The following is a 27,660-nucleotide window of genomic DNA, read 5'->3' as shown; positions in this document are numbered from 1 at the left end:
ACGCGTTCTTGGTAAGGATGAAAGTATTTTGGTCTGTTCGAGTTTCTGTAGTGTTAGTGGCGATCAACTCAGCTTCCTGTTCCTCTACTCCACTTTTCATCCCAGCATGGATCGCTTTTTCAGCTCATTTTCGTTGTTTTGCCCGTAGTTTTTATTTATTCATCCCCGTGTGTTTTATCCTTTGTTTTCCTTAACGCCATGTTTACCACTACCGGTTCCCGGGGCCTCTGTAAGTATTCTTGCATTTGACATTAAATGGCTTCACTGTTAGCTAAGTAGGTTAGCGTCGAGGTGTCATTCATCATTTTAGGAGGCTCAGGGATTGTTTTTAGGGTGCTCGGTTGAATCACCTGACATGTGATGCAACAAATATATTGAAAAGAATCACCTGAAAGTAAAGTTAAAGCGAGACCGTTTACCTAAAAGAAAAGTCTTTCGTCAACCGGGGTTGTAAGATGCCAGTCAGGTAATTTCTGAGTGGAGTAATCAGGAAAATAATGCAATATGTTTCAATTTATTTTGTCAATTTATTTATTTTAAAGCAATAAATTAGCGGACATTTGTATTTTATACAACTTCAAAACGCTAAGAAACACCTAAGTAGAGGTGGGTAGAGTAGCCTAATATTTGATTCCAAGTAAGAATAGCGTTACTTCAAATTGATATTTCTGAAGTAAGAGTTAAAGTAGTCATCCAAAAAAAATGTACTCAAGTACAAGTGAAAAAAGTATTTGGTTAAAAGAATACTCAAGTAATGAGTAATATTCTGAGTAACTGCTTACCATGCGTGATTTTTTTTTTTTTAAACAATGATATTTTTTTGCTGCTATAAACTGTTGTTACTACACTGTAATATAACCTATTACAAAACCACATTAATCCAAAGGGGGGGAAAAAATCAAACTCCGGCGTGAGTAAAAAAAAAATCTACAGAACTAAGGCATATTTCATCCAAGGAGCATGAGTGCCCTCTGATGGAGAAAATAGTTCCATTTTTGAATAGTGAATAGTTCCTTCATAGTTCCTATTATGAAATTAAAGGGATCATATCTCCGGTTGTCCGTGGTGAATCGATGCCAAATAAAAACTGGGAGTGAGATTAAAATCCACACTTTCAAGTTATGTTGAGGGCAGCGCTCTATAGAGGTGTGCAAAATTTCCGATTCTTAGATTATTCGCGATTCGGCCGTGGAAGATTCGAGAACGATTCACAAACATCCAAATTCCGATTATTGAAATATGCCAAGTAAAGCGGAAGTACAACACACTCAGCGCGCCGCGCAGTCTTCGGGACGCAATAAGGAACAAAGCGAGAGTAGCTAAACATCATGCTTCTCATTACCCGGCCCCTCGGGTAAATGGTAAATGGTAATGCCAATGCTCAACTCACTCCTCTAGCTCAACTCATGCCACGAGATAAAAAAAACACAACAACATACCTGACTGCTGCCGAAAAGCTGCTACAAAGTACATCCACATAATGTTACAGTAGATATCATTTATATAGGACTAGATGCAATATAGATTCGGTAGTGTTAGCAGCACATCTACAAAAAGCTAGATGCGGGCGTTAGTAAACGGCCACCATATTAAAGCAGTACACTTTCCTGCAAGGCTGTTGTAGCGAACCTTCCAAGCAAACCTAATTAACTTTTTATCTTAAGTACTCCTAAATCGGTAAAATATTGACTTGAATCTATCTTTAAAATAGTTTTAAAACTTTCACATGTCGAAAGTAGACAAAAGGGAAATTATGGAATAACGGGAGCAATTTTAACAACTTTGACGGTTGATTCACAACATTAAATTAATTGAATGTAGTTTAAAGCTGCTGATACAGAATGGGGACTGGAGTTTTTTATTTACTGTTATTTTTGTATATTTGTTTACTGCTATATGTTAACTTGATACTGAAATAGTAGTTTGGTTCAGCCTGAGAGTATTTTTGAACAATTTTGGAAGTAATGTACAAAACATTAAAAAAAAAAAAAAAAAAAAAAAAAAAAGGAGGGGGGTGCATCAATAATCGTTTTATAATCGAATCGGAGCCTCTGAATCGTAATCGTAATCGAATCGTTAGGTGCCCAAAGATTCCCAGCTCTAGCGCTCTATGTCAAATACTTAGTTTTTACGGTGCTGTAAAAAACTCCACGTGATTGAACAGGCCGGCGTGATCATAGAACGGCAAGCTTGAGACTGATTGGCAAAATGGAGTTATGTGATAATTGTTGCAACGTGTCATTGGTGAAACTGATAGAGCTACTGTTGTCCTGTCTGACAAAAAGAGAAGTAAAATCTAATACTTATGTAGAATGTAAAATATGTAAAAATGTAACGACTAGTGTAGCCTAAACTCGCGGAGTAAGAGTGGCGTTTCTTCTTCACAAATCTACTCGAGTAAAAGTAAAAAGTACGGCCTAGTAAAACTACTCTTAGAAGTACATTTTTTTCAAAAAGTTACTCAAGTAACTTAGTAGTAAACCTAATGCGTATCTAGTAGGGCTGTCAAAATTATCGCGTTAACGGGCGGTAATTAATTTTTAAAATTAATCACGTTAAAATATTTGACGCAATTAACGCACATGCCCCGCTCAAACAGATTAAAATGACAGCACAGTGTCATGTCCACTTGTTACTTGTGCTTTTTGGTGTTTTGTCGCCATCTGCTGACGCTTGGGTACGACTCATTTAATGGGTTTAAGCACCATGAGCATTGTGTCATTATTGACATCAACAATGGTGAGCTACTAGTTTATTTTTTGATTGAAAATTTTACAAATTTTATTAAAACGAAAACATTAAGAGAGGTTTTGATATAAAATTTCTATGACTTGTATTAACGTTTATCTTTTAAGAACTACAAGTCTTTCTATCCATGGATCGCTTTAACATAATGTTAATGTTAATGCCATCTTGTTGATTTATTGTTATAATAAACAAATACAGTACTTATGTACAGTATGTTGAATGTATACTGGACTGTCTCAGAAAATTAGAATACACAATATTCTAATTTTTTGAGACAGTCCTGTGTATATTTACAGGACTGTCTCAGGAAATTAGAATACACAATATTCTAATTTCCTGAGACAGTCAGGAAATTAGAATATTGTGTACTGTCTCAGAAAATTAGAATACACAATATTCTAATTTTTTGAGACAGTCCTGTGTATATATACAGGACTGTCTCAGGAAATTAGAATACACAATATTCTAATTTCCTGACTGTCTCAGGAAATACAGGAAATACACAATATTCTAATTTCCTGACTGTCTCAGGAAATTAGAATATTGTGTATTCTAATTTCCTGAGACAGTTCTGTATATATACACAGGACTGTCTCAAAAAATTAGAATATTGTGTATTCTAATTTTCTGAGACAGTCCAGTATATCTGTCTTGTGTCTTATCTTTCCATTCCAACAATAATTTACAGAAAAATATGGCATATTTTATGGATGGTTTGAATTGCGATTAATTACAATTAATTTATTTTTAAGCTGTGATTAACTTGATTAAAATTTTTAATCGTTTGACAGCCCTAGTATCGACCCACCTCTGTAACTGAGCCCAATGATTTTATCAGAAGGTTACTAAGTATTTCAATATCACTGAGGATCTAGGAACTGTTTTCCATGTTGTACATAAACTAAATACTCAAATTGTTTGTTTTACTTTGAGCCCAAATGTTGGTCAGCTACATGTCTTGCTCAGCCCCCACTCCCCGCATACCCCAAGTACATACAGTATAACACATTTATACAGAATGCCCCACTTTGACAAAAACGATGTGGTTTATGATTTTCAGACAAGGCTCCTCTGTCCAAAGGTCTCTTGCTTGTACTGAGCGGATTGACAGTGATGCTCAGCCTTTTGCCAAAATACCAGCACATGTTTGAGTACAACCTGCAAGCTGTCAGCCACCAGCAACAGGTGAGGGACTCGGTTACCACAATTAATCCAGTTTCTAATTTGAATGATTTAGAAAAATGGCCTGGGTGTGGTTGTCATCCAAATTTACTGTAATTGATTAGTGACTTCACACATTTAGAAACTGTGCCAAACAATTTTCATGTGATGTACTAGGTGTGGCGGTTTGTGTGCGGCCGACTGGTGTGTCTTGATGTGAAGGACTCCTTTTGCAGCGGGCTGCTCATTTACAACTTCCGAATTTTTGAGAGAAGGTTCGGTTCCAGGAAGTTTGCTGTAAGTAATGATGACTAAGCAATAATGACATGAACTGGGCACATTAGAATATGTAATATACCTGTTCAGTCAGACAACTCTATATAAAACCCAGAGCACTTCGAATTAGGCATGTGCCGGTATGAGATTTTGACGGTACAATAACCTTGAGGAAAAATACCGCGGTTTCACGGTATTGCAATCATAGCTCCAAAATGTGTTATTTTGATATGTATGGGTTAAAAAAAACTTTTTCCCGAGATTTTTTTGTTTTTATCAGAACATATTTGCAAATTGGAACGGAAATATTGGGAATTGAATATAATGTTAAAATAAATAAACAAAAAAATTAACAAATATTTTAGATAAAAATTAAAATCAATAGAACTTATAGACTACCCATTGCCACAGCTCAGGTTGCTCAAGATTAGAGCAAGAGCAAAAATAATTGCTATTAAAAAGTAAAAACACTTCTAAATAAAAAATATATCTACTGTACGACTTTTTTTTGGGAGGGGGCAAAAAGCTCAAGTGAAGTTTCGCCATTTTCAGCCACTGTGTCAACTCTAGTCTACATGTCATGCCTTTGTGTTAAAAAGACAAAGAATTCATAAGTTATTAAGTTAAAAATGTATAAATTATTTATAATGTAAATCTTCTTGTGTAAAGGTTACATCTAAAAAACATAGGGAGTGAGACCTCTCCTTGTCAAGGGAATGTGCATTCCTTGTCAAGGGAATGTGCATTTGTGCTTAGAGCGAGATCATCTGTCGCAATTAGCGATCTCTGATGTTATCCCTTGTCTTTCATTCAAGTTTGTTTCTCAGTGGCCGTGAGATTATAATCTCGACGAAGTTGCTCTCGCAATTAAGACTAGGCTAAAAATCGTCTTTGTAAGTTTTTAGTTAGTATTTTGAATTTGAAAGGAAAATGTGTGTTGTTTTTGCCAAACTTTTTCATGGTGTTCATGAATATGACTTCCTCACATTCTGCTGTGTTTGTGCTAGTGAAGCTACTCCCACGTGTAAAAATACAATTGTACAACATTTTAAATGTATTCATTTTGTTTATTTCAGTTACCAGGATTTGAGACGTCCATAAATTCAAGAAAAGTACGCCTTATGTTTGGAGTGTTTCTTATTTGGTTCGCTGGCTGTATAGCGGAATAGCGTCACTGACACACACAGCAACAACCCGAGAGGGAGGGGTGAGCGCTGCCGCTCCAAGACAATTCTGGCTGCATTTTTGGGAAATGTATAATAGCGAATTCCGTACTACGGTATGACGGAAAATTTTAGTGGTCTTGAAACCGTGACATTTTCATACCACGGTAAACCTTGAAACCGGTAACCGGCACATGCCTACTTCAAATTGATCGGTACCCAATAGGAGTGGGAACTAGGGTTGTTCCGATCATGTTTTTTTGCTCCCGATCCGATCCCGATCGTTTTAGTTTGAGTATCTGCCGATCCCGATATTTCCCGATCCGATTGCTTTTTTTTTTTTGCTCCCGATTCAATCCCAATCATTCCAGGTAATTTTTCCCGATCATATACATTTTGGCAATGCATTAAGAAAAAAATGTATAAAACTCGGACAAATATATATTCATTCAACATACAGTACATAAGTACTGTATTTGTTTATTATGACAATAAATCCTCAAGGTGGCATTTACATTATTAACATTCTTTCTGTGAGAGTGATCCACGGATAGAAAGACTTGTGACTTTGTATATTGTGACTAAATATTGCCATCTAGTGTATTTGTTGAGCTTTCAGTAAATGATACTGTAGGCATGTCCAAATGCATGATGGGAAGTGGAACCATGACTGTGCGTAGTGCTACCAATTGATATATCTTCTCTGCGTTGGGAAATAATTTAAGGTGTTAAGAAAAAGATCAATTGCTACCTTGCTTCCCCACATTGCTTCCCATGATATTTCTAATCATAGGGAGAGGGATTGTAAGGCTTTAGCCAATTATATAAAGGCTCCAAAGGCTGCCAAAATTCACTCTACTCAGTTTACACTGCCTTTTACCTCTCTATATAGTTAGAACGTCGCATTACAGATTGAGAGAATGCATTAATTGCGCTAAATATTTTAATGTGATACATTTTTAAAAATATTAATTACCGCCGTTATTGGGATAAATTTGATAACCCTACCTTAAGCCTAAACTAAAGACTCTGGATGAGTGTACATATTATGTCTGTAACGTTAAATACAATTAGAAAACGATTTGATTTAATATATATATATATATATATATATTAAAAAAAGGCATGGCCGATATTTTTTTGCCGATTCCGATACTTTGAAAATGACGTGATTGGACCCGATCGATCGCTCTTGGTACCTCATGATACGATACGATTTGCGATGCAAAGCTCATGATAACGATGGTCTGACGATATACTGATACAACGATTATCGATACATTGGTCAGGAAATCATTCTAGGATATTCTACAAACAACTAATAAACAGAAAAACAAGTTTCTGCTGTGAATTGGAATGAGTTTATCACTTGTAGACGTCCAATCCATTTGAACTGGGAGGGTGGCAGCGAATGAAGGAATGTTTCCTCCTAATTCAAATGGATTGAACGTCTATGGCCGGTAGTGGCAGCCAATGCCAGTCAATGAGGTAATTTTGGGTCATTAAAGGTCATTTTCCTGTTGATTTTCAGGTACTTCCTGGTGATTTTGGGGTATTTTATGGGTCTCTTCCTGTTTATTTTGAGTTACAGAACAGGAAGTGACCTGGGAATCACCCAAATGAATAGGCATTGACTCAAACTCAACAGAAAATGACTTGTATATGCCCTAAAATGAACAGCAAGTGACCTGCACTGTAAATGCCCTGAAAATCAGACAGAATGACTATGAATGCTCTGGTTTCGAATGAACGAATGTTCCCAGTCTAAATGGATTGGGCGTCGAGCACCATCAATGCAGCCTTAGAGTTAACTGAGACACTATTATGATGGAAGATTTTGGTAGCAACTTGTTCGTTCAGTTTTATTTGTATTTTAGACATTGACACGTTTTTAAAACGATATATCACCATTTCGACATTTTGTCACACCCCTACTGCCCAATAAGTATTTTGCGCGTTCAAAAATGTTGTTGACTACAAAATCAATTTAGGTTTCACCAGGTTCTACTGTATTCTGTCTGTCTTCCTGTAAAGTCCTTTATGGTGGGTACCTGGTGTCTCTCTGCACTGCTGGACTTCCTGTTGGCTCAAACTTTCTCCTTCCTCTTCAAGTATGAAGTGGAGGAGTTGCCCGCTGGGTTGTGAGTAATGTTACATAAAATCACAGGCATATAAATGCAATATAATTGCAAAAGTCTTAATTGTTGACTCTTAATTTTGACAGCCTGGCCCCAGTATTTGCCCTCTTTGTGCCTTTCTACTCGTCCATCCCCAGGGTGTCAGTCACCCAGGTGCTGGGCCACATCAACATCACCAACAAGACTTTGGTCTACATTGTCGGGCTGCAGGTACGATTCTCTTGCGCTCTCTGCTTTTCTGTTTTTCCACATGATTAATTGCAAGTATTTCTCCCGTTTGTCCTCATGTCTGCGTAGCTCTTGACATCTAGCCCCTTCATGTGGCTCCTGGTGCTCAGCGGACTGGTGAGTCACATGATGAGGCACAAATAGCCTAGCAGAAGATCTGAATAAAGTCGGCGGACTTTTAAATATTGAGTGCTTTAGTTGTTGAACATTTCAGAATTTAGAGTGACACATTCACTGAAGGTCAAGAATTACCGAAATACAGTGGTACCTCAAGATACGGTCGCTTCGACACAAGATCTTTTCGACATGCGACGTAAAATTTAACTCGCCATTTGTTTCTACATCCGACGACATGCTCGAAATACGACGACATGACAGCACCGCAGACGAATGCAAGGCGGATTTTCTTGTGTAAGAAATCAACACAAAAGGTTTCAAAAAGGTTGGTACAGGTGGTGAAACAAAGAAAAAGGCAACGCTTACCTCTTAAATGGAGTTGCATATTATAGAAAAATATGAGCGAGGGGTGCGCATCCGTGAACTGGCTCAAGAATACATCTCCACGGTCCTCCGACCACTGTTCGCCAGTCTTTATAAGTTAAGCTGACAATTATTATTGTGGTAACATCGCCAAAGAAATTGCCAGTGTCACCACGTTTATATCATTTATTTCGCAACTTATTCAACACAAAACGCCTACTGTCTGCCGCAATTGACGGTGTTCTCAAGAAAACATTGAAAGTGAAACTCTCAAGCTCACCGCTGTCTCTGGCACGTCAGCCCCGCGGTGTGTTCAAGTACAGCAAAAAACGTCCACCAAATTAGAACCCGATTTGTTACATTATTACAGGAATTATTGTTATTATTATTATGTTATTCCGATTTTTATTTAGAATTTATTTGTTTTGCTAGGTGCAATTGCTATTTGTAATAGTACCAGCAGTAATTTCTAAGGATTTAGTGTAGGTTTTTTGGCTGTGGAACAGATTAATGGAATTATAATGTATTCCTATGGGAAAATCCTGCTCGACATACAACCATTTCGACTTACAAACAAGGTCCTGGAACTGGAATTAACTTGTGTATGTAGAGTTACAACTGTACATGATATATGATAATGAAATCAGAAATACCTTTATTGGCCAAGTATGTTAACTACACACAAAGAATTTGTCACTTGTATATAGAGCAACTCTAGTACTACAACAAACAGGCCACTAGACATGTGTTGATTACCGGTTTCAAGGTATACTACGGTATGAAAACGTCCCGGTTTCAAAACCGCAAAAATTTTCCATCATACCGTTCCTAAGGTATTAAATATTTTTTATGTCCAAAAATGCAGTTAGTGTCAGCCAGCTGTGCTCCACGATGGCTGGAGGAGGTGAAACTCATGAACTGTTTCCCCCATCCAAAAAAACAAAATTGCGGGTATGGAAATACTTCGGCTACAGAAAAGTTACAGACGGACGCGGCTTAGAGGAGGAGGGCCAACCGACATGTAAAACATGTTTGCGGAGGGTGGCTGCTGAGGTGGCAATACCTCCAATATAATTTTGCATTTATACAAAATTAAAGGTTAGTAAACACTGTCAGAAACGTTTCCCACCAGCTACGAGAGTTAACTCCAGCGTGTTTAGTGTGTCTAGCGGTGGTAAAATGTGTTTTTTTTTTCTCTCTGGCAACTGTCTGTGTTGAGAAAGAGAGTGTGTGTATAATGTAAACATGATACAAGTCTTACACACTTGTTTTTTATGAAAAAAATAAGTCAATTCTTTTTGTTCTGATGGTAATAATGTTAAGCTGTGGGTTTAGGCTTCTGTTTAATGGATTTTTAAAAAAAAAACTCCGATATCTCAAAGTAACACATTGTAGAGCTGTAATAGCAATACCGTGAGACTGTGAAACCGTGATAGTTTGCTTAAGGTTATCATACTGTCAGAATCTCATACCGGTACATGCCTGTAGGCCACTATAACTAAAGTATTTTAAAACAAAACACAAAAGTACAGTGAGCCGTTTAGGTATGGAAGGATAGACAAAGTGCAAATGTGCTAAATAAATCTAAACGGGTAATAAACTTTGACACATCATATCACAACAACGTATTGATTTCTATTTGTCTTTCAGATTTCGGGCGGTTTGTACCACTCCAACGTTCTCTGGCTCCAGAAGTTTCTCTTTGTGCCTGGCTGGCTGTGTACTGTTGCACGCTACCTCCTGGAGCCCCTCTTCTCCAGTGAGTTCACACCAGAGCCATCACAGTTTAAACAGCAATACCGTACAAACATAGTCACGTGTATTTGTTCTACCCGCAAAGGTTCACACCCAACCAGTGAGGCGCCTTTGGGAATGGGAGCCACGCTGGACATCCAGAGACAACAGCGGATGGACCAACTGGATCAGCAGCTAATGTTGGCCCAGTTCAACGAGGCTCGTGCGAATGCCAGACATCAAGCACAAGTATTTGCTGTCCCTTTTTTGTATTGAGAATATTCTTTTCCATATTCCTGTCCTGTTAGGGGTTACCACAGCGTGTCATCCACGTTAGCATATTTTCTGCATCCTCCTAACACAAACTGCCCTTACAGTATGTCGTCCATTACTGCATCCACTCACCTTCTCTTTGTTCTTTCTCTTGCATGGTAGCTCCTTCCTCAACACCCTTTCACCATTATACTTATTAATCCGCCCAATTGTGTCCAAATCATTGAAGTCTGCTTTCTCTAACCCCTCGATTATACCATGTACAGAATGGCTCCAATTAGCAGCGGGTTCACTCGCAGCATTTTTTCTAATTAATGTCTGTAGCTACACAGCCCTTGAAGTTTGCATTGCTTCTCTGCTGGTCTAAGATGATGTGCGAGGCTCATTTTTGCTTTGCCGCAAGCCAAACACAACATTCTATCACCTAACAATCTTTCAGGAGTTCTATCTGGCTGCAGAATAACATAACTGTTTGACTTTCAAAATAAAAATGAAGTCAATATGTTTAACTGTTGTACCATGTGATTATTATTCACGTGATACAACTTATGATTACAGTAAAAAAGGTATTTTACTGACTTTGAATATTCAAACCATACAATTATTAATGACTACACTCAACCTTTTTATATGAATTATAAGATCAATAAAGCATGAAAAGAGAGACAGTGCAGGAGGTTTCCTGCTATGCAGTGTATACCGTAATTTCCCGAATATAAGGCGCACCCGTGTATTATGCGCACCCCAAATTTACTTGTAAAATCTAGGGAAAATTATTGTACCCGTTTATAACGCGCACCCTAATTTTAGCACCAATAAATAGAAGAATACAAGAAAACAGAGCTTGTGTACAGATACAGAAATGTCATTTTACTGACTGGTGAAACACAGCACAAGCATAGCACATTGGTAGTTCAAAACATTACCATAAACTGACAATATTTACGGTAATAAATTATGATTTGACAACTTCTCCAATTTATCAGAATATAGGTGAAAACAAAACAGATGTGACTTTTCTTTTAAAGGCTGCTCTATAACTTGCTCGTTTCATCATGATGAATAAATGTTTCTTCCTTGGATTGATACGGTAAAAGAAAAGTGGGGACGGAAGTCGGAAAACGGAAAAAGCGCATCGCTGTGGACTGTAACAAGAGGAACTATTGTTATTTGGGTTTGAGTTTCCCGATGGACAGAAATAGTTGACGGACACAGGAACTCTGTGTTGTGTTACGTTTGTTATGGTCCGAGTTGCCGAGTTGCGATAAACATTGACTCAAATGAGTTCAAGAAACTAAGTTCTGTGCTTTAAGAAGAGTGAAAAAAGCAGAATTTAACACAGACGAAATCATTCGACCGATGAGAGTGAAGTATTACCGAAACAAAATGGTAACGTCACGTACCGTAATGGCCGGCAACGGATCGCCGCATACGTTTCTTCAGCACAACATGGCCGTGTCAATAAAAAAATAAATAAATCGGTTTATATATATATATTTCCGTCTCCATCTATGTACCCGTGTATAATGCGCACCCACGATTTTACAAGTTCATTTTGGGAAAAAAAGTGCGCGTTATATTCGGGAAATTACGGTAATTGACAACATAAGAGATCCGATTTGACAAAACATCTGGGTTGTTGCAAAAGGATCATTTTTAGCTTTCTTTATGTCCTCAGTAAAACCTTAATTGCATGCTTGTTGAATTTGGGCGAATTCCAGAGCTGCCTTCATTTATTCAATCTAAATGCCCCACTTTTTTTTCTCAGCAGGCTGGGTTGCTACAGTGGAGCAGGTTGTTCCCCTCAATGAGACGCAGGAGAGTGGCCCAGCCGCAGGCTCAGGGTCAGCCTTCCACACCTCCGCCACCGTTAGACAACTCTGTCGCTGAGGAGCAGGTGCAGCTGTTTTTACATGTACTTTGTGATTGGTTTTCTCAAGAAGCATTACAATCGATAGAAGAGCCACAGGAGTTATGGCAATAGAGCAAGTTTTGCCTAACCCTGCATGGTCACAAGGTGGTGCTAAAGTAAAGCATGACGTACACAGCTGTTGTGCTGTTTGATCTCTCCTTCCCCCCAAAATTATCACAATTTATTCACATTTTTTTTTCGTCATAGTGTAGTTGCCTGTAGTCTATTGTCTTTGATTTTCACTGGCAGTCTGCAAAAAAAAAAACACAAGAAACTAGATAGTAGTTAAACCTCCGTTTACATGTTAAGTAAATATTAACATAAAATAGCCTGCCTCTAGCAAACAACACTCCTCAGTATTTGAAATCTCAGTACAGTGGTACCTCTACATTCGAAGTTAATTGATTCCATGACCTTGTTTATAGGTCGAAATGGTCGTATGTCGAGGAGGATTTTCCCATAAGAATACATTATAATTCCAATAATTCGCTCCACAGCACGAAAACCTAAACTAAATCCTTAAGAAATGCTGCTTGTACTATTACAAATGGCAATTACACATAGCAAAACAAAAAAAATTATAAATAAAAATCAGAATAATAATATAATGATATTTAAAGATGCACCGATACTAGTATCGGCAGGGGGCGCCGATCCAGCCAGAAATGGTGGTATCGGTATTGGCGAGTACTAACAAAGACGGCGCCGATACCATTTACCGGTCCATTATAATATTTGACCGCAGCCTTTTTCTTCTCCTGGCGCTCACTACACTCTGTCTCTGTGTTGTGTGATGACACGTGAACACCAAGCAGCTATCGCTTTTGGCCTGCTCCAGACCAATGAGAACGGGCCAATAGCCACTCCCGACCAATGACAAGGGGGCTTTTTAATATGAAGGAAAAATAAACCAGGAGAAATGGCGGCGGTCAGGAAATATTTCAAAATACAAATCCCATTGATTAAAATCAATGGCTGCATGCAAGATTTGCGGCTTGAAAGTTTCGAGATGTGGAGTTAAATCGGCCACTTTCAATACCTCGAACCTGATAAAACATTTGAAGACGAAACGTGAACGAACACAACGAGTTTGAGCCTGCAAGAGCAGGACTGCTATCCAGAGGAAGGGTGCTGGACCGGTGCAACAATCTCTGGTAAGTTCACTACGTCAACTTTACTTTGTCTTTTATTTAAAGAAATGCTGCAGTAATTTGGGAACTGTGTCCAAAGTAGGGTTGCCACTAGAGGTGTGCAAAATTTCCGATTCTTAGATTATTCGCGATTCGGCCGTGGAAGATTCGAGAACGATTCACAAACATCCAAATTCCGATTATTGAAATATGCCAAGTAAAGCGGAAGTACGACACACTCAGCGCGCCGCGTGGTCAATGAGCAACGGAGCGAGAGTAGCTAAACATCATGCTTCTCAGTACCCGGCCCCTCGAGTAATGCCAATGCTCAACTCACGGCTCTAGCTCAACTCATGCCACGAGATAAAAAAAACACAACAACATACCTGAAGCTGCTACAAAAGTACGTCATCCACATAATGTTACGGTAGATATCATTTATATAAGACTAGATGCGCTACGGTAGCGGTAGCGTTTGCAGCACATCTACAAAAAGCTAGATGCAGACGTAGTAAACGGCCGCCATCTTAAAGCAGTACACTTCTCTGCAAGGCTGTTGTAGCGAACCTTCCAAGCAAACCTAATTAACTTTTTATCTAAAATACTCCTAAATCGGTAAAATATTGACTTGAATCTATCTTTAAAATAGTTTTAAAACTTTCACATGTGGAAAGTTGACAAAAGGGAAATTATGGATTAACGGGAGCAATTTTAACAACTTTAACGGTTGATTCACAACATTAAATTAATTGAATGTAGTTTAAAGCTGCTGATACAGAATGGGGACTGGAGTTTTTTATTTACTGTTATTTTTGTATATTTGTTTACTGCTATATGTTAACTTGATACTGAAATAGTAGTTTGGTTTAGCCTGAGAGTATTTTTGAACAATTTTGGAACAAATGTACAAAATATAAAAAAAAAAAAAAAAAAAAAAAAAAAAAAAAAAAGGGGGGGGGTGCATCAATAATCGTTTTAGAATCGAATCGGACCATCTGAATCGTAATTGTAATCGAATCGTTAGGTGCCCAAAGATTCCCAGCTCTAGTTGCCACCTTTCAGAAATAGAATAAGGGACTCACCCCATCCCGAAAAAAGGAGGCTAATAGTGAGACGAGATGCTGTGGTCAATTATTATTACTTATAATTGTTAGCGTCCGCAAATGCGGAAACAAGGTTCGACCTCGAAGCAGACAACAAGCGGGGGATACGTACAAGGGTTTAATGATTGCAAACAAAAAATAACACGCAATCGCGGGATAGTAGAAATAACAAAAGGAGTCCGTGACAGCAGGTCGACGGAGCTCAACTCTACAAACTCGAAGGTTAACTAAGACGATAGGCAGCGAGCCAAAAAGCCAAAATAAAAACACTCAAATACCTGCACAGGGTAGAGGTAACAAACAGGTGCAGCACACTAACAGAAAAAAAACAATGCAGGGGCGTAACAAGCAAATGTAGCGAGACTATAGTGTGAGATGTCAAATGGCGATCAGCAAGGCAAATATCTCGGCAGCCCTTTCTGAGATCACCCGTGCTTAAATGCTGCGTTGATGAGCCTGCATTGGATTCAGGTGCGACGTCAGGAACGCCCCTACTAACAGCCCAGCAACAAAACACAATCTAACCAGCAGCAGAATGTGACAATAATTTCATGAAAGTTGCACTGTTTGGCCTTTGAGGGGTTTAAAAAAGTTTACTCAGTTCATTCAGAGTTTATTATTATGAATTTATTTTTACTTTCTTACTGTTGGGCTAGTATACTTTATACCAGTCTTTTTCCTATTTTGCAAAGGTAGGCAACAGCCTGACAAAGCCTTGATAGCAATGATTTCACATCCAATTATGTAGCTCTTTGGGGGGAAATAAATAAATAAATTAATTAAATAAAATTTAAAATATATATATATATATAAACGGGGTGGTCTCGGTATGGTTTCGGTATCGGCCGATACTGCACAGCCAGGTAACGGTATCGGGGCCAGAAAATGGTATTGGTGCAACTCTAATGATAATAACGAATATGTAATAATGTAACGAATCGGGTTCTAATGTGGCGGTTGTGTTTTGCGTGTTGTACCTGAACGCACAGCAGAGAGAGAAAGGTGTGGTAGAGATTTTACTATCTCTTTGAAAGTTTTGTTGTTGGCGTCAACTGCGACGGACTGTAGGCGTGTTGTGTTGCACAAGTTCTTAAATAAATGATGTAAAACCTTACGAAGCTGCTGATTTCTTTGGCAATGTTACCACAATATTAATTGTCACCTTATAAAGACTGGCGAACTGAGGTTGGAGGAAGACCGTCAAGATTATAGACATTCTATGGCTGTATTGTCGAGCCAGTTCATGGATGCGCACAGCGCACTCAAGTTTTTCTATCATTTCCATCTTCATTTCAATGGTTTCTTTTTATTCACCACCCACACTAACCTTCTTGGAACCCGTTTTGATTTCTCTCACAAGAAAATCCGCCGTGCCTCCGTCTTACGGCAAAATAAAAAAAAAGAAACTGCAGCCCTGCCATGATATAATCGTATTTCGAGCATGTCGTCGGATGTAGAAACAAATGGCGAGTCAAATTTTAATAAGGATGCCGAAAAGATTGTGTGTCAAAGCGAACGTATGTCGATGTACCACTGTATTTGAAATGGCACTCAAAATTTACAAGTCGTTGAAGTCAGTAATAATTTACTGTATTCATTCAGTCATTCAATCATTCGTTTTCAGTACCGATTCTGATGCACACCTTGCAAAGAAACACGTGACAGTAACAGAGTTGGAAAGGTCCACTAAAGCTTTGTGATATAACTTGTGTTCTATTTTTTGGCTGTGAAAGTTACCTGGCCGTTTGTGTGTGAATATTAATTGTTTTGAGAGTTTAATGCAGCGATGCAAATTTTTGTTAGAGAGTCAACTGTGTAATTTACTTTATATTAGGCATGTGCCGGTTAACGGTTTCACGGTTTACCGTGGTGTGAAACGTCGCGGTCTCAAAACCTCTAAAATTTTCCGTCAGACCGTAGTACGGTATTCGCTCTTTTTCATGTGTTAAAAATGCAGCCAGAAGTGGCGTGGCGCGGCAGCGCTCACCCCTCCCGTTTGTTGCTGTGCGTGAAAGTGACGCTAACGGCAAGACAGCCAGCGAACCCAAAAACAAATATTCCAGACATAAGGCGTTCTTTTCTTCAATTTATTGAGCTCTCAAATCGTGGTAAGTGGAATATACAAAATGAATACATTTAAAACATTGTACAATTGCATTTTTCCATGTGTGAGTAGCTTCAACAGATTAGCACCATAAAAAAGTTCGCCAAAAACAAAACACACATTTTCCTTTCAAATTCAATATACAAGCTAACTAAAAGCTTACAAAGACGAATGTTAGCCTAGGCTTAGCTAGGAGAGCAACTTCGTCGAGTGTTACAGCCGCAGAGTGAGAAAACAAGCTTGATTCGCTTGAATGAAGGAGGAAAAAAAGATGGCGTCAAAGAGAAAGATGGTCTTGCCCTAAGCACAAATCCACGTTCGCTGGATCAAGGAGAGGTCTCACTCCCAATGTGTTTTTTTTTTTTTTTTGATGAAACCTTTCCACAAAAATATTTCCTTTTTACCAACTCATACATTTTCAACTAACTTATTAACTTATGAATTCTTTGTTCTTTTTAACACAAAGGCATGACATCATGTAGACTAGAGTTGACACAGTGGCTGAAAATGGCGAAAGTTCACTTGAGCTTTTCCATCCTCAAAAAAAAAGTCATGCAGTATAGATTTATTAAAATTTTATTCAGAATTGTTTTACTTTTTTATAGAAATTATTTTGTTCTAGCTCTAATCTTGAGCAACTTTAGCTGTGGCTGTGGGTGTAGTCTAAAAGTTATATTGTAATTTTATTTAAAATATTTCTTTTTTTTTAATTGATCATTTATTTATTTTAACAATATATTCATGTTCCAATTTGTAACTATGTTCTGAAAAATTAAAAAAATCCTGTTCAGTGGAAAAAAGTTTTTTTTTTTTAAACCCATACATCTCAAAATAACAGATTTTGGAGCTATAATTGCAGTACCGTGAAACCGCGGTATTTTTGCTCACAGTTATCGTACCGTCAAAATCTCATGCTGGCACATGCCTACTTTATACAGTGCCTTGCAAAAGTATTCGGCCCCCTTGAATCTTGCAACCTTTCGCCACATTTCAGGCTTCAAACATAAAGATATGAAATTTAATTTTTTTGTCAAGAATCAACAACAAGTGGGACACAATCGTGAAGTGGAACAACATTTATTGGATAATTTAAACTTTTTTAACAAATAAAAAACTGAAAAGTGGGGCGTGCAATATTATTCGGCCCCCTTGCGTTAATACTTTGTAGCGCCACCTTTTGCTGCAATTACAGCTGCAAGTCGCTTGGGGTATGTTTCTATCAGTTTTGCACATCGAGAGACTGACATTCTTGCCCATTCTTCCTTGCAAAACAGCTCGAGCTCAGTGAGGTTGGATGGAGAGTGTTTGTGAACAGCAGTCTTCAGCTCTTTCCACAGATTCTCGATTGGATTCAGGTCTGGACTTTGACTTGGCCATTCTAACACCTGGATACGTTTATTTTTGAATCATTCCATTGTAGATTTGGCTTTATGTTTTGGATCATTGTCCTGTTGGACAGATAAATCTCCGTCCCAGTCTCAGGTCTTGTGCAGATACCAACAGGTTTTCTTCCAGAATGTTCCTGTATTTGGCTGCATCCATCTTCCCGTCAATTTTAACCATCTTCCCTGTCCCTGCTGAAGAAAAGCAGGCCCAAACCATGATGCTGCCACCACCATGTTTGACAGTGGGGTTGGTGTGTTCAGGGTGATGAGCTGCGTTGCTTTTACGCCAAACATATCGTTTTGCATTGTGGCCAAAAAGTTCAATTTTGGTTTCATCTGACGAGAGCACCTTCTTCCACATGTTTGGTGTGTCTCCCAGGTGGCTTGTGGCAAACTTTAAACGAGACTTTTTATGGATATCTTTGAGAAATGGCTTTCTTCTTGCCACTCTTCCATAAAGGCCAGATTTGTGCAGTGTACGACTGATTGTTGTCCTATGGACAGACTCTCCCACCTCAGCTGTAGATCTCTGCAGTTCATCCAGAGTGATCATGGGCCTCTTGGCTGCATCTCTGATCAGTTTTCTCCTTGTTTGAGAAGAAAGTTTGGAAGGACGGCCGGGTCTTGGTAGATTTGCAGTGGTCTGATGCTCCTTCCATTTCAATATGATGGCTTGCACAGTGCTCCTTGAGATGTTTAAAGCTTGGGAAATCTTTTTGTATCCAAATCCGGCTTTAAACTTATCCACAACAGTATCTCGGACCTGCCTGGTGTGTTCCTTGGTTTTCATAATGCTCACTGCACTTTAAACAGAACCCTGAGACTATCACAGAGCAGGTGCATTTATACGGAGACTTGATTACACACAAGTGGATTCTATTTATCATCATCGGTCATTTAGGACAACATTGGATCATTCAGAGATCCTCACTGAACTTCTGGAGTGAGTTTGCTGCACTGAAAGTAAAGGGGCCGAATAATATTGCACGCCCCACTTTTCAGTTTTTTATTTGTTAAAAAAGTTTAAATTATCCAATAAATGTTGTTCCACTTCACGATTGTGTCCCACTTGTTGTTGATTCTTGACAAAAAAATTAAATTTCATATCTTTATGTTTGAAGCCTGAAATGTGGCGAGAGGTTGCAAGATTCAAGGGGGCCGAATACTTTTGCAAGGCACTGTATATATTGAGTTTTACAGTTCAAATGGGAGTGCAAGGAACAGCTTACAAACCATCAATACTGGACTGTTTTTGAGGGACTGTTTTAGAGCTGAAACGAGTACTCGAGCAACTCGAGTAACTCGAGTTTAAAAACTGATCCGAGTAATTTTATTCACCTCGAGTAATCGTTTATTTTGACAGCTCTAAGCATCACGTTTTGTTAGGACTACTTTTAATGCGGGACAACGCGCTGTCACGTGCGGAGAGGAAGAAGGGGAAAAAAAAAAAAAAACTTACCGCAGCCGACAGCCGCCACAAACGACGCCGACGTTGCTAAATACTAGCCCGCACAATGCTACATTGGTAACAGGCAGCGTCTGGCGCGTCTCATAGAGATCACATGTATGTTGAACTAGATGCGAAATGACAGACTCGGCCGCGTCTGGGCAGCGTTTGTAAACAGCCGCCATCTTAAAGCAGTACAGCGCTAAGCGCTAATAAAGAGCGCTAAGCGCTAATAAATAAGATTAACGTTACTGTCGCTACTAGCTCACGGAACGTTAGCCCTGCGGAGGGCTAGGTTTCAATTAATTATGACCACTGTCGATGCGTGGCTAACGTGTCTTACATACAGGCTTTAACATAACATAGCATTGTGGAGTGATGAGGGTGTAAAATAAAAACTTAATCATGCTAACTATCAATTTTAGCTCAGTAGTCATTGCTGGATAAAACACCAAGTAGCACTGGTCCCTAATGTGCTCCAATACAGCCTGTATCATACATTTATTTTGAACACTGCAAAAACTAAAAATCCTATCAGGACTTACAGTTTAGACTAACTTAAAACTTAACTAGAACTTAAAAATGGCTTGACACAAAGAGAAATTCAATTGAAACACGTGGGGAAAAAATCCTAACTTTTAAGTGATGTGTGTTATCAAGCGTAACAGCATTTTTAGGTAAGATATATATATATATATATTAATAAGATCTAAAAGTTTTTTGAGTGAAAGCAGTGAATTAGTCTTTTTTTTAAATTCTAGTTACACCTGAGATGCAATTGTTGGCTGTTTTCAACAATATACAACGAAAATAAAGACATTGATTGACTGAAAATGGTTCAAGATTAGATGAAATGTCTTGTTTTCTCATGTATATGTATAATTGCTCTTCACCTAAAAATATATTTGTTTTATCCGATTACTCGATTAATCGATAGAATTTTCAGTCGATTACTCGATTACTAAAATATTCGATAGCTGCAGCCCTAGACTGTTTGCTATATCTACCAAATTGTAGTCGTGCTGCATTTCCATCTCATTTGATAGATTAACGGTAAATATGTCGCGTATGATCACCCATCAAATTTTTTCTCGATCTACGAGCTTGATCATAGAATTGCCCATGGCTACTGTACTGTATGTTTATACCCAAATTTTAATATTAGTGTGTTTGCAAGATACAGTACCGCATTTCTCTCACAGCATCAATGTTACTTCTCCTGCAGGTTGCCAGGTTGGTGGAAATGGGCTTTTCTCGACTCGATGCCCTCGAGGCTCTCCGAGCGTCCAACAATGACATCAACATGGCAACCAACTTTCTCCTTCAGCACTGAGATCCCTGAGAGTAGGATGAGAAGCAAACCAAAGCGTCGCAGCTGAAGATAAAAAGCAGAGAAACGATCGAGGAAATAAAGATGATGGAAGGGTAATGTTTTGCTAGTCCAGGTAATTTAAAGGCTCTGTGAAGGCTGCATAAGGCTGGTGTCGCTACTTACGGAACATTTTGGACCGACCCAGGAGACTTTATGGACAAAGTGGGACATCATACAGGACAGTTGTACAAATGACAAGGCTCATATTATAATTTTGATTTAAAAAAAAAAAAAAAAAAAAAAAAAAATCACCTGATGTGATTCAACTAGCCCCAATTGTACAAGAAGTCCTCGGTTTATGACAGTCCAGACACTCCAGGTTTCGAGAGGTTGCAATAGTTTTTGGAGAACTACAGAACCCTGGTGCGAATAAAATAAATATGCAAGTTGTTGACATCTGCTATAGTTGCAATGGCTGACACCTGAGTACAAATTCTGACTTCATCGCTACTATGGGAATGGAACAAACCAAGGACCCCTGTGTACCCTGATATAACCAGTGACCTTCGTAACTGTGGTGATCGTATGCAAAACATTCTAGAACATATCCTCTAATCAGATAAAATATATTTTTATACAGTTTTCATGTCACACTGGAGTAAAAAATGTGCATTGTTTAACTCCGCAAGGTAACATAGTCTTACTCTTAACACTAAAACATTTCATTTTACAGTTTAAAAATTGAGCACACGCTCAGAATCCGCTTTATTTTGATGCCTACTTGTCCATACGTTTTGTCTAAAATGTGTTTATTCTTTTAACAAGTCAAAGTGACAGAAAGCAGCACATCTTTGTGAGGACACGTGTTCATTCCGTCTTACAGGTTAGCTGGCTTATCTCAGGTGAGACCACGTGTTCTATTTCATCACAAAATGTTTCTCAAGGACAAAACATTAGGTACACCTGTTCCCCAACTGAATTGTGATAAAGCACGGTTTTGATATGGGTTTGTGTTTCAAGAAAGGCACTGTTATATGAATAAAGTATTATATAACATTATACAGTACAATTTAAAAAACTAGAACCTCAACAATACAGTTGTAAGTTTATTACAGTTAGAAAGGTAGCTTTTGTACTGAATCTAATTGCAGCTGTACCTAATTTTCTGACCTTTGAATGAATGCACTCGATGTATTTATTTTCGTGTTCCTACCCTTATTTGAAACAAATCTTAAATGTTTATTAATTATGCAGTAAATACAGCTGGGGCTATTGCACATACCGGACAGTGTGTGTATACTGTAAATGTTCAAGACAACAGTTCGTGTTTCTTGTCAGTGAAGGGTACCAGTTATGTGCTTTAGTGCAAAAATACATAATATTACTAATATTGCCTCTTGATTTGTTGTCAGAGTGACAAATTGGTGTGGAGTTGTTGCATGGAATCATAATGTAACAGAGTCTACTTTTATGAATAAATCAACTTGCTGATTGAAATACTGAACTATTGAGCAGAACACTGTAGAAGACCTTCACACACCAATCCTTTATTCACCCAGTTTTGATCATTTCTAAAACTTACAATAATAATGTAGAATTTCTCTGTTTAGTTCATCCACAACTGCATGAGAAGAAACTGCTACATCCTTCACCAATTCCTGAAGCTGTACAGCAAGGGTTTGGTCTCAAGATTGGTAGGGACGATATGGCACAACCTGCATTTTTTTGCTGGGGATGGGACATTCATGATCAATTTCAACTAAATCTGTATTGACTTGTACTAACTTTTATGTGTATACCTTCAGCCTACACCATTAAATTAAAACCTTTTATTTCAAAAACTACTAAAAAACATTTCGAAAACCTACGGGAAAAAATGTCCAGGTATTATGAGCAAAGTTAAATCGGATTATTTGAACATAAATTATATTAACATACACAATAAATACAAGCTTGTTAATCATCTCGTAACTATCCAGGAATTAAAAGAACAACATTTGTCTTCAGCTCACTCAACATCGTCTACATAAAGAAATTAAATATAACTGAAAAAACGTATTTGACATGGAATAACAAAAATAAATACAAATGGAGCTGTCCTTCAGGTAAAACACCGCTGCTTTTGTCCACAAGCACTGCCAAACGCAACCAAAAAAAGGAAAGCTCTTATGAAAGCTGCTTTAAGACCACATAAATAAAATTTAAAAAATTGGGGAGAAGGGTTAAACATCAGTTCACTATATTTCTCACAGTTAACGTTAACAGTAGAAAACATACAGAAGGACTCTTCTCTCTAAGCAGCTTCGCACTCGAGTTTTGCACGTTAGCAAGTTCACACAGTTTAATTTTATGCTAACTCTGATGCAGGTCGGACTTTCAGTAGCAAAATTAATGGTGTGTTCCTCACTTCCAAAACATTGATATCTTTTTACATTTCTTACAGTGGCTGCTGTTGGCTGGAAAAAAAAACTTCTAATATCCTTCGTATCTCTAATATCTGATGTGTGTTGGGTCAATTCATCAGACAATCAAATGTTTAGGAGGGGAAAAAATAGACTGGCACATTCAGCAAGTGAAAAGAGGTACATGTAAGTCTGAACATCATTAAAAAAAAATTCAGTTAATAATGGTGGTGTCAATTACAACAATTAAAAAAATTGGCAAGACAATCTAAATGAACTGAAGTCATTATATAACGCAAATAAGGTTGCTTAAAAGTTGGTGGGGACAATTTGAGCATCCTAAAAAGTTGGTAGTGTTTTGTCCCTACCGTCCTGATGCAAACCTACACCCTTGCAGTATTATTTGAACTCTTGCTAAACGATTTAGGTGAAGGCAAGAATATTTGCATAGCCCCATTGATCACTGGCAACTTAAACATGAAAGGAATCGTTTTAAACCAATCTCCTAATACTTTTTGGAAAAGCAGATTTTTTTTTTTAAATCTCGGAACGTTTGTGTGTACCATATGTGGTGTCCTTTGGTGCTTTGGCCAGTAGATGGCCCCATTTGGTCAGTTATTGCTGCGTGGTTACTGTGTGCCACGCCCACCTTCTCGAATGATAATAAACAGACCTCTTCATCTGCTCAACTACTCCATATAGAGCTTCAACAATACAGAACAATAAATTTTTGGGAAACTACCATTGTTAAACATGTGAAATGTACTCTACAACACCGGCTTTTTTTTTTTTAATGCATCAATGACCCTTTTCACAGCAGCTTTTGACTTTCATGGCTCCTTTTACAAATAAATAGGAAGAAATGTAGATGATCCATGTAAAAACCAAATTTGGTGGCGACTTTGAGACAGTATTGTTCATTTGTCTGATTCAAACTGAGAGATGGCCAAAAAACTGTGTGTGCGGGGTTCCTTTGAGAACACACGCTTCCAAGCCAGTTAAATTAGTGTCACTTTTAAATTTTAATTAAAAAAAAAAGCTTTGTGATAATAATCGGCGTCTTTGTGCCGTAGCCGGTTTTTAATTAAATGATGATGAAAGAAAACAAATCCACTAAAGGCCAACCTTTTCTGTGAAATGAAATGCCTCCTCATGGTGTAATGATCAAGCGCTGTTTAATATGAACTTTTAATGTTAACCAGAGCAAAATCAACTACTTGGCAATATGCGTATTTCAGGCATTCCTCAGGCCACTGCCACCTTTTTCTTAGATTTTTAGCACTTTTTTTTTTTTTTTTTTTTTTTTAAGGAGAAATTGGCAAACGTGCTTTAAAGTGTAATTAGGGTAACTGAGCCTATTTGCTAATTACAGTAGCTGGTGACAAACACAAGCTTTTTAAGCTGTATTTATTTACTTATATAGCCAACGATTACTGTCATGGAGTGGTGTTATAATGGTTTGCTTTGAAAGTGGTTGCATTTAGTTTTAATGATTTAGATGGATACACTGCCCTCTAGCGTCAAAAGTGAATATGACATCACTCATTCAACATGGCTGAATCCACCTGCTCCCTGTTAAGACTAACATAAGCTAATGTATTTTTTTTATGCATTTGTAATTTAGTTTAGATATATTTAGCTGTTTTTGTGGGAGTGTGTGTTTGAACAATTTGTTTAGAGGATTGTTTAAAAAAAAAAAAAAGAAAAAAGGGCTTTTGCTATGCAAGTTAGCCAAATGTTCTTTTATTGTACATAGATCGTCATCTATTTAATTTTTAATACCTGAGCTCAGGTATTTACAATTGCTATTTTTAAATCAAAGTGCAATTCTGCGTAATTTTAAGAAACACTCTGAAATTTTATTTTGTGTTTGCATTTAATGCTCTTTTAAAAGTGCAATCTTAGCAATCCATCATTTTACATCCCCTTAAATTTATTCTGCAACTCATTAAGTGTTCCAAATTCGTTTACTGGATTATTCGAACTAACTAGTTGATAGATTAATTAACTACTAAAATAATCGATAGCTGCATCCCTAATCGTCAGTATATACTGTATCCTGTATTACAATTTCGGAGTATTTCAAAAGTCATAATTAAAGTAGAAGCATGTCAATCAAAGCCATTTTCATTCCTGCTTGACCACTTCAACTATATACCACGTGCCAAATAACAGGAATGCCTATAACTGTGGTGTTAAATACCTGGGATTCCCCATGCAGCCAGTCATGTTTGAACATTCAAAACAACATTCTCTGTGCTAGTGATTCATGGAAATGATGCACTGCTGCCATATTATTAGCTTGGGTATGTTTTGTGTTTACCTGAAAATAACATTCCAATATGTCACGCGAGGGATTCACTTATTACATGTAGCAGCAGTAGTCGGACAACTGAGCGCAAAGAGTAAATTAATGGAAAACAAGTTGAGCTTTTGGTGATTAGTGGTGACACATTTCACTTGTTGGTGACGTATCCGTGGTATTCATATGAATCTGCGTTCATACTGATAAAGAGATATCCGATTTTCACAAATGAGCCCAGGTCGTATTTGGGGGGGTGGGGGGGGGGGGGGGGGTGGGATTGGACTGATCACAACTGCATGAAATAATCAAATTTGTGTCACATATAGGTAAAGAAATTCAGCAGCGGTGTAAAAGTAGGCATAACCGTATATTAGGTTTTCCCTTTAAGGTCCATGTACTAGTACCCTCTTTTTTTCTTCACTCGTAACACAATTCAGTGTCTTCTTCTTCCAACTAATGCCTTCCAGTCCCACTATTGTATGGCGTTCCTATGCACACACAAGACAACCACACATTACTTTGTGAGGCAAATATTCATGCTCGCACTGTACTGTATGTATGTCTCAGTCTGAGCAGCCACAGTGGCCCAGACGACAACACCGCCGCCACTCCATTCCCTCGTCGCCAGCTCTGTTGCCATGGTGAGCGTGTGCCATGGCAACTCTGAGCCTTCCGTTTCGGTTCTCGTCGCCTGTTTGTGAGATCGTTTTGTATGACTTGGAGCTATAACTGAATGATCCCCACCCTTGGTGACTTGATTTGTCAAAATATGAGGGGAATAGAGAACAATGTCATATCTGTTCTCCTGCCTCACATAGAGCTGTAGTTATGCAAGACAGGAATGTTAAATTCCTCCCACTGATATGCTAATGTTCGTAACTGGTGGCTACACGTTCCTAAGAACATATAGGAATGTGCCCATTAATGTTTTAGCGCTCTGCATGCCTTCAGGTCAAGCAAATGCTTGTGGTTCCGTGTAATCATTGCGCCTCAGATGGGTTCACTTGAGGAATAGTGGCTTTATTTTATGCTCAACTTGTTTTTCCGTTCTTGGAGAAAGGTTGATGCTCTAATTGTTTTTCTTTTTATCTTTTTTTTTTTTTTTTTTAATTTTAACTGAGAGTAGGTATTTGCCCGGACCTGTTACGAGAAACCAAAACCGCAGAAGAGTTGAAAAACAATCATTACTAAGATGAATAGCACAACAGTTGTATTCTACCGGTTCAGTTACAAGGCAAATTGTTAAAATAATACCCATCATCATAACAATTATTGGTGCGAGTGTGATCAGTTGTTTGTCTGTTTGTGCCCTGTGATTGGCTGGCATCCAGTTCAAGGTTTGCCTTGCCTCCTGACCCGAGTTGCGGAGGCTAAGCACCAACAAACCACGATAAAGACTACACAAGATGAATGAATGTATACGGGTATCCCTCTCATAGACATTTAAGACACTTAAAAATATTTAAAACCTATACTTTAAGCAACTATGACTTTCACACACACTCGGACATAAAAATAGGCAAGTAGAGTGCTACTTTCAGCTTAATTAATTAACAGTTTGTATTATAGCAAACTCACAAAAATATATATTTTTCTATATATAGTACAGTGCCTTGCAAAAGTATTCGGCCCCCTCGAATCTTGCAACCTTTCGCCACATTTCAGGCTTCAAACATAAAGATATGAAATTTAATTTTTTTTGTCAAGAATCAACAACAAGTGGGACACAATCGTGAAGTGGAACAACATTTATTGGATAATTTAAACTTTTTTAACAAATAAAAAACTGAAAAGTGGGGCGTGCAATATTATTCGGCCCCTTTACTTTCAGTGCAGCAAACTCACTCCAGAAGTTCAGTGAGGATCTCTGAATGATCCAATGTTGTCCTAAATGACCGATGATGATAAATAGAATCCACCTGTGTGTAATAAAGTTTCCGTATAAATGCACCTGCTCTGTGATAGTCTCAGGGTTCTGTTTAAAGTGCAGAGAGCATTATGAAAACCAAGGAACACACCAGGCAGGTCCGAGATACTGTTGTGGAGAAGTTTAAAGCCGGATTTGGATACAAAAAGATTTCCCAAGCTTTAAATATCTCAAGGAGCACTGTGCAAGCCTTCACATTGAAATGGAAGGAGCATCAGACCACTGCAAATCTACCAAGACCCGGCCGTCCTTCCAAACTTTCTTCTCAAACAAGGAGAAAACTGATCAGAGATGCAGCCAAGAGGCCCGTGATCACTCTGGATGAACTGCAGAGATCTACAGCTGAGGTGGGAGAGTCTGTCCATAGGACAACAATCAGTCGTACACAGCACAAATCTGGCCTTTATGGAAGAGTTGCAAGAAGAAAGCCAT

General features: G+C 38.2%; 1 protein-coding gene across 3 annotated transcripts; it reads left to right on the top strand.

Annotated features, from left to right (window-relative positions):
* Positions 1–27: 27 nt before the first annotated feature.
* ubac2 (UBA domain containing 2) lies at positions 28–24,652 on the top strand. 3 transcript variants are annotated; one of them, XM_057848978.1, is made up of 10 exons: positions 28–229; positions 3,809–3,933; positions 4,087–4,206; positions 7,383–7,489; positions 7,573–7,696; positions 7,784–7,831; positions 9,845–9,953; positions 10,035–10,177; positions 11,973–12,098; positions 20,508–24,652. In XM_057848978.1, the coding sequence occupies exons 1-10, from the start codon at positions 199–201 to the stop codon at positions 20,613–20,615; spliced, it is 1,041 nt and encodes a 346-aa protein (XP_057704961.1). In that variant the 5' UTR covers positions 28–198; the 3' UTR covers positions 20,616–24,652. The 3 variants fall into 3 exon arrangements, with proteins under 3 accessions (XP_057704961.1, XP_057704962.1, XP_057704960.1); XM_057848977.1 differs by having other exon boundaries at positions 32–229; positions 11,970–12,098; positions 20,508–24,649; XM_057848979.1 differs by lacking the exon at positions 7,784–7,831 and having other exon boundaries at positions 30–229; positions 11,970–12,098; positions 20,508–24,651.
* Positions 24,653–27,660: the final 3,008 nt, after the last annotated feature.

The sequence above is a fragment of the Corythoichthys intestinalis genome, chromosome 10 (assembly GCF_030265065.1).
Source record: "Corythoichthys intestinalis isolate RoL2023-P3 chromosome 10, ASM3026506v1, whole genome shotgun sequence".
Taxonomy (NCBI): Eukaryota; Metazoa; Chordata; class Actinopteri; order Syngnathiformes; family Syngnathidae; genus Corythoichthys; species Corythoichthys intestinalis.
Note: the sequence above shows the minus strand (reverse complement) of the source record. Positions and strands in the feature narration are given on the sequence as shown.

Excerpts from the sequence above, each read along its gene's own strand:
- ubac2 (XM_057848977.1), top strand. The coding sequence starts at position 199 with ATGTTTACCACTACCGGTTCCCGGGGCCTCT. Across the intron at positions 3,934-4,086 it reads CTGTCAGCCACCAGCAACAG|GTGTGGCGGTTTGTGTGCGG; the intron begins GTGAGGGACTCG and ends GTGATGTACTAG. Across the intron at positions 10,178-11,969 it reads ATGCCAGACATCAAGCACAA|CAGGCTGGGTTGCTACAGTG; the intron begins GTATTTGCTGTC and ends TTTTTTTCTCAG.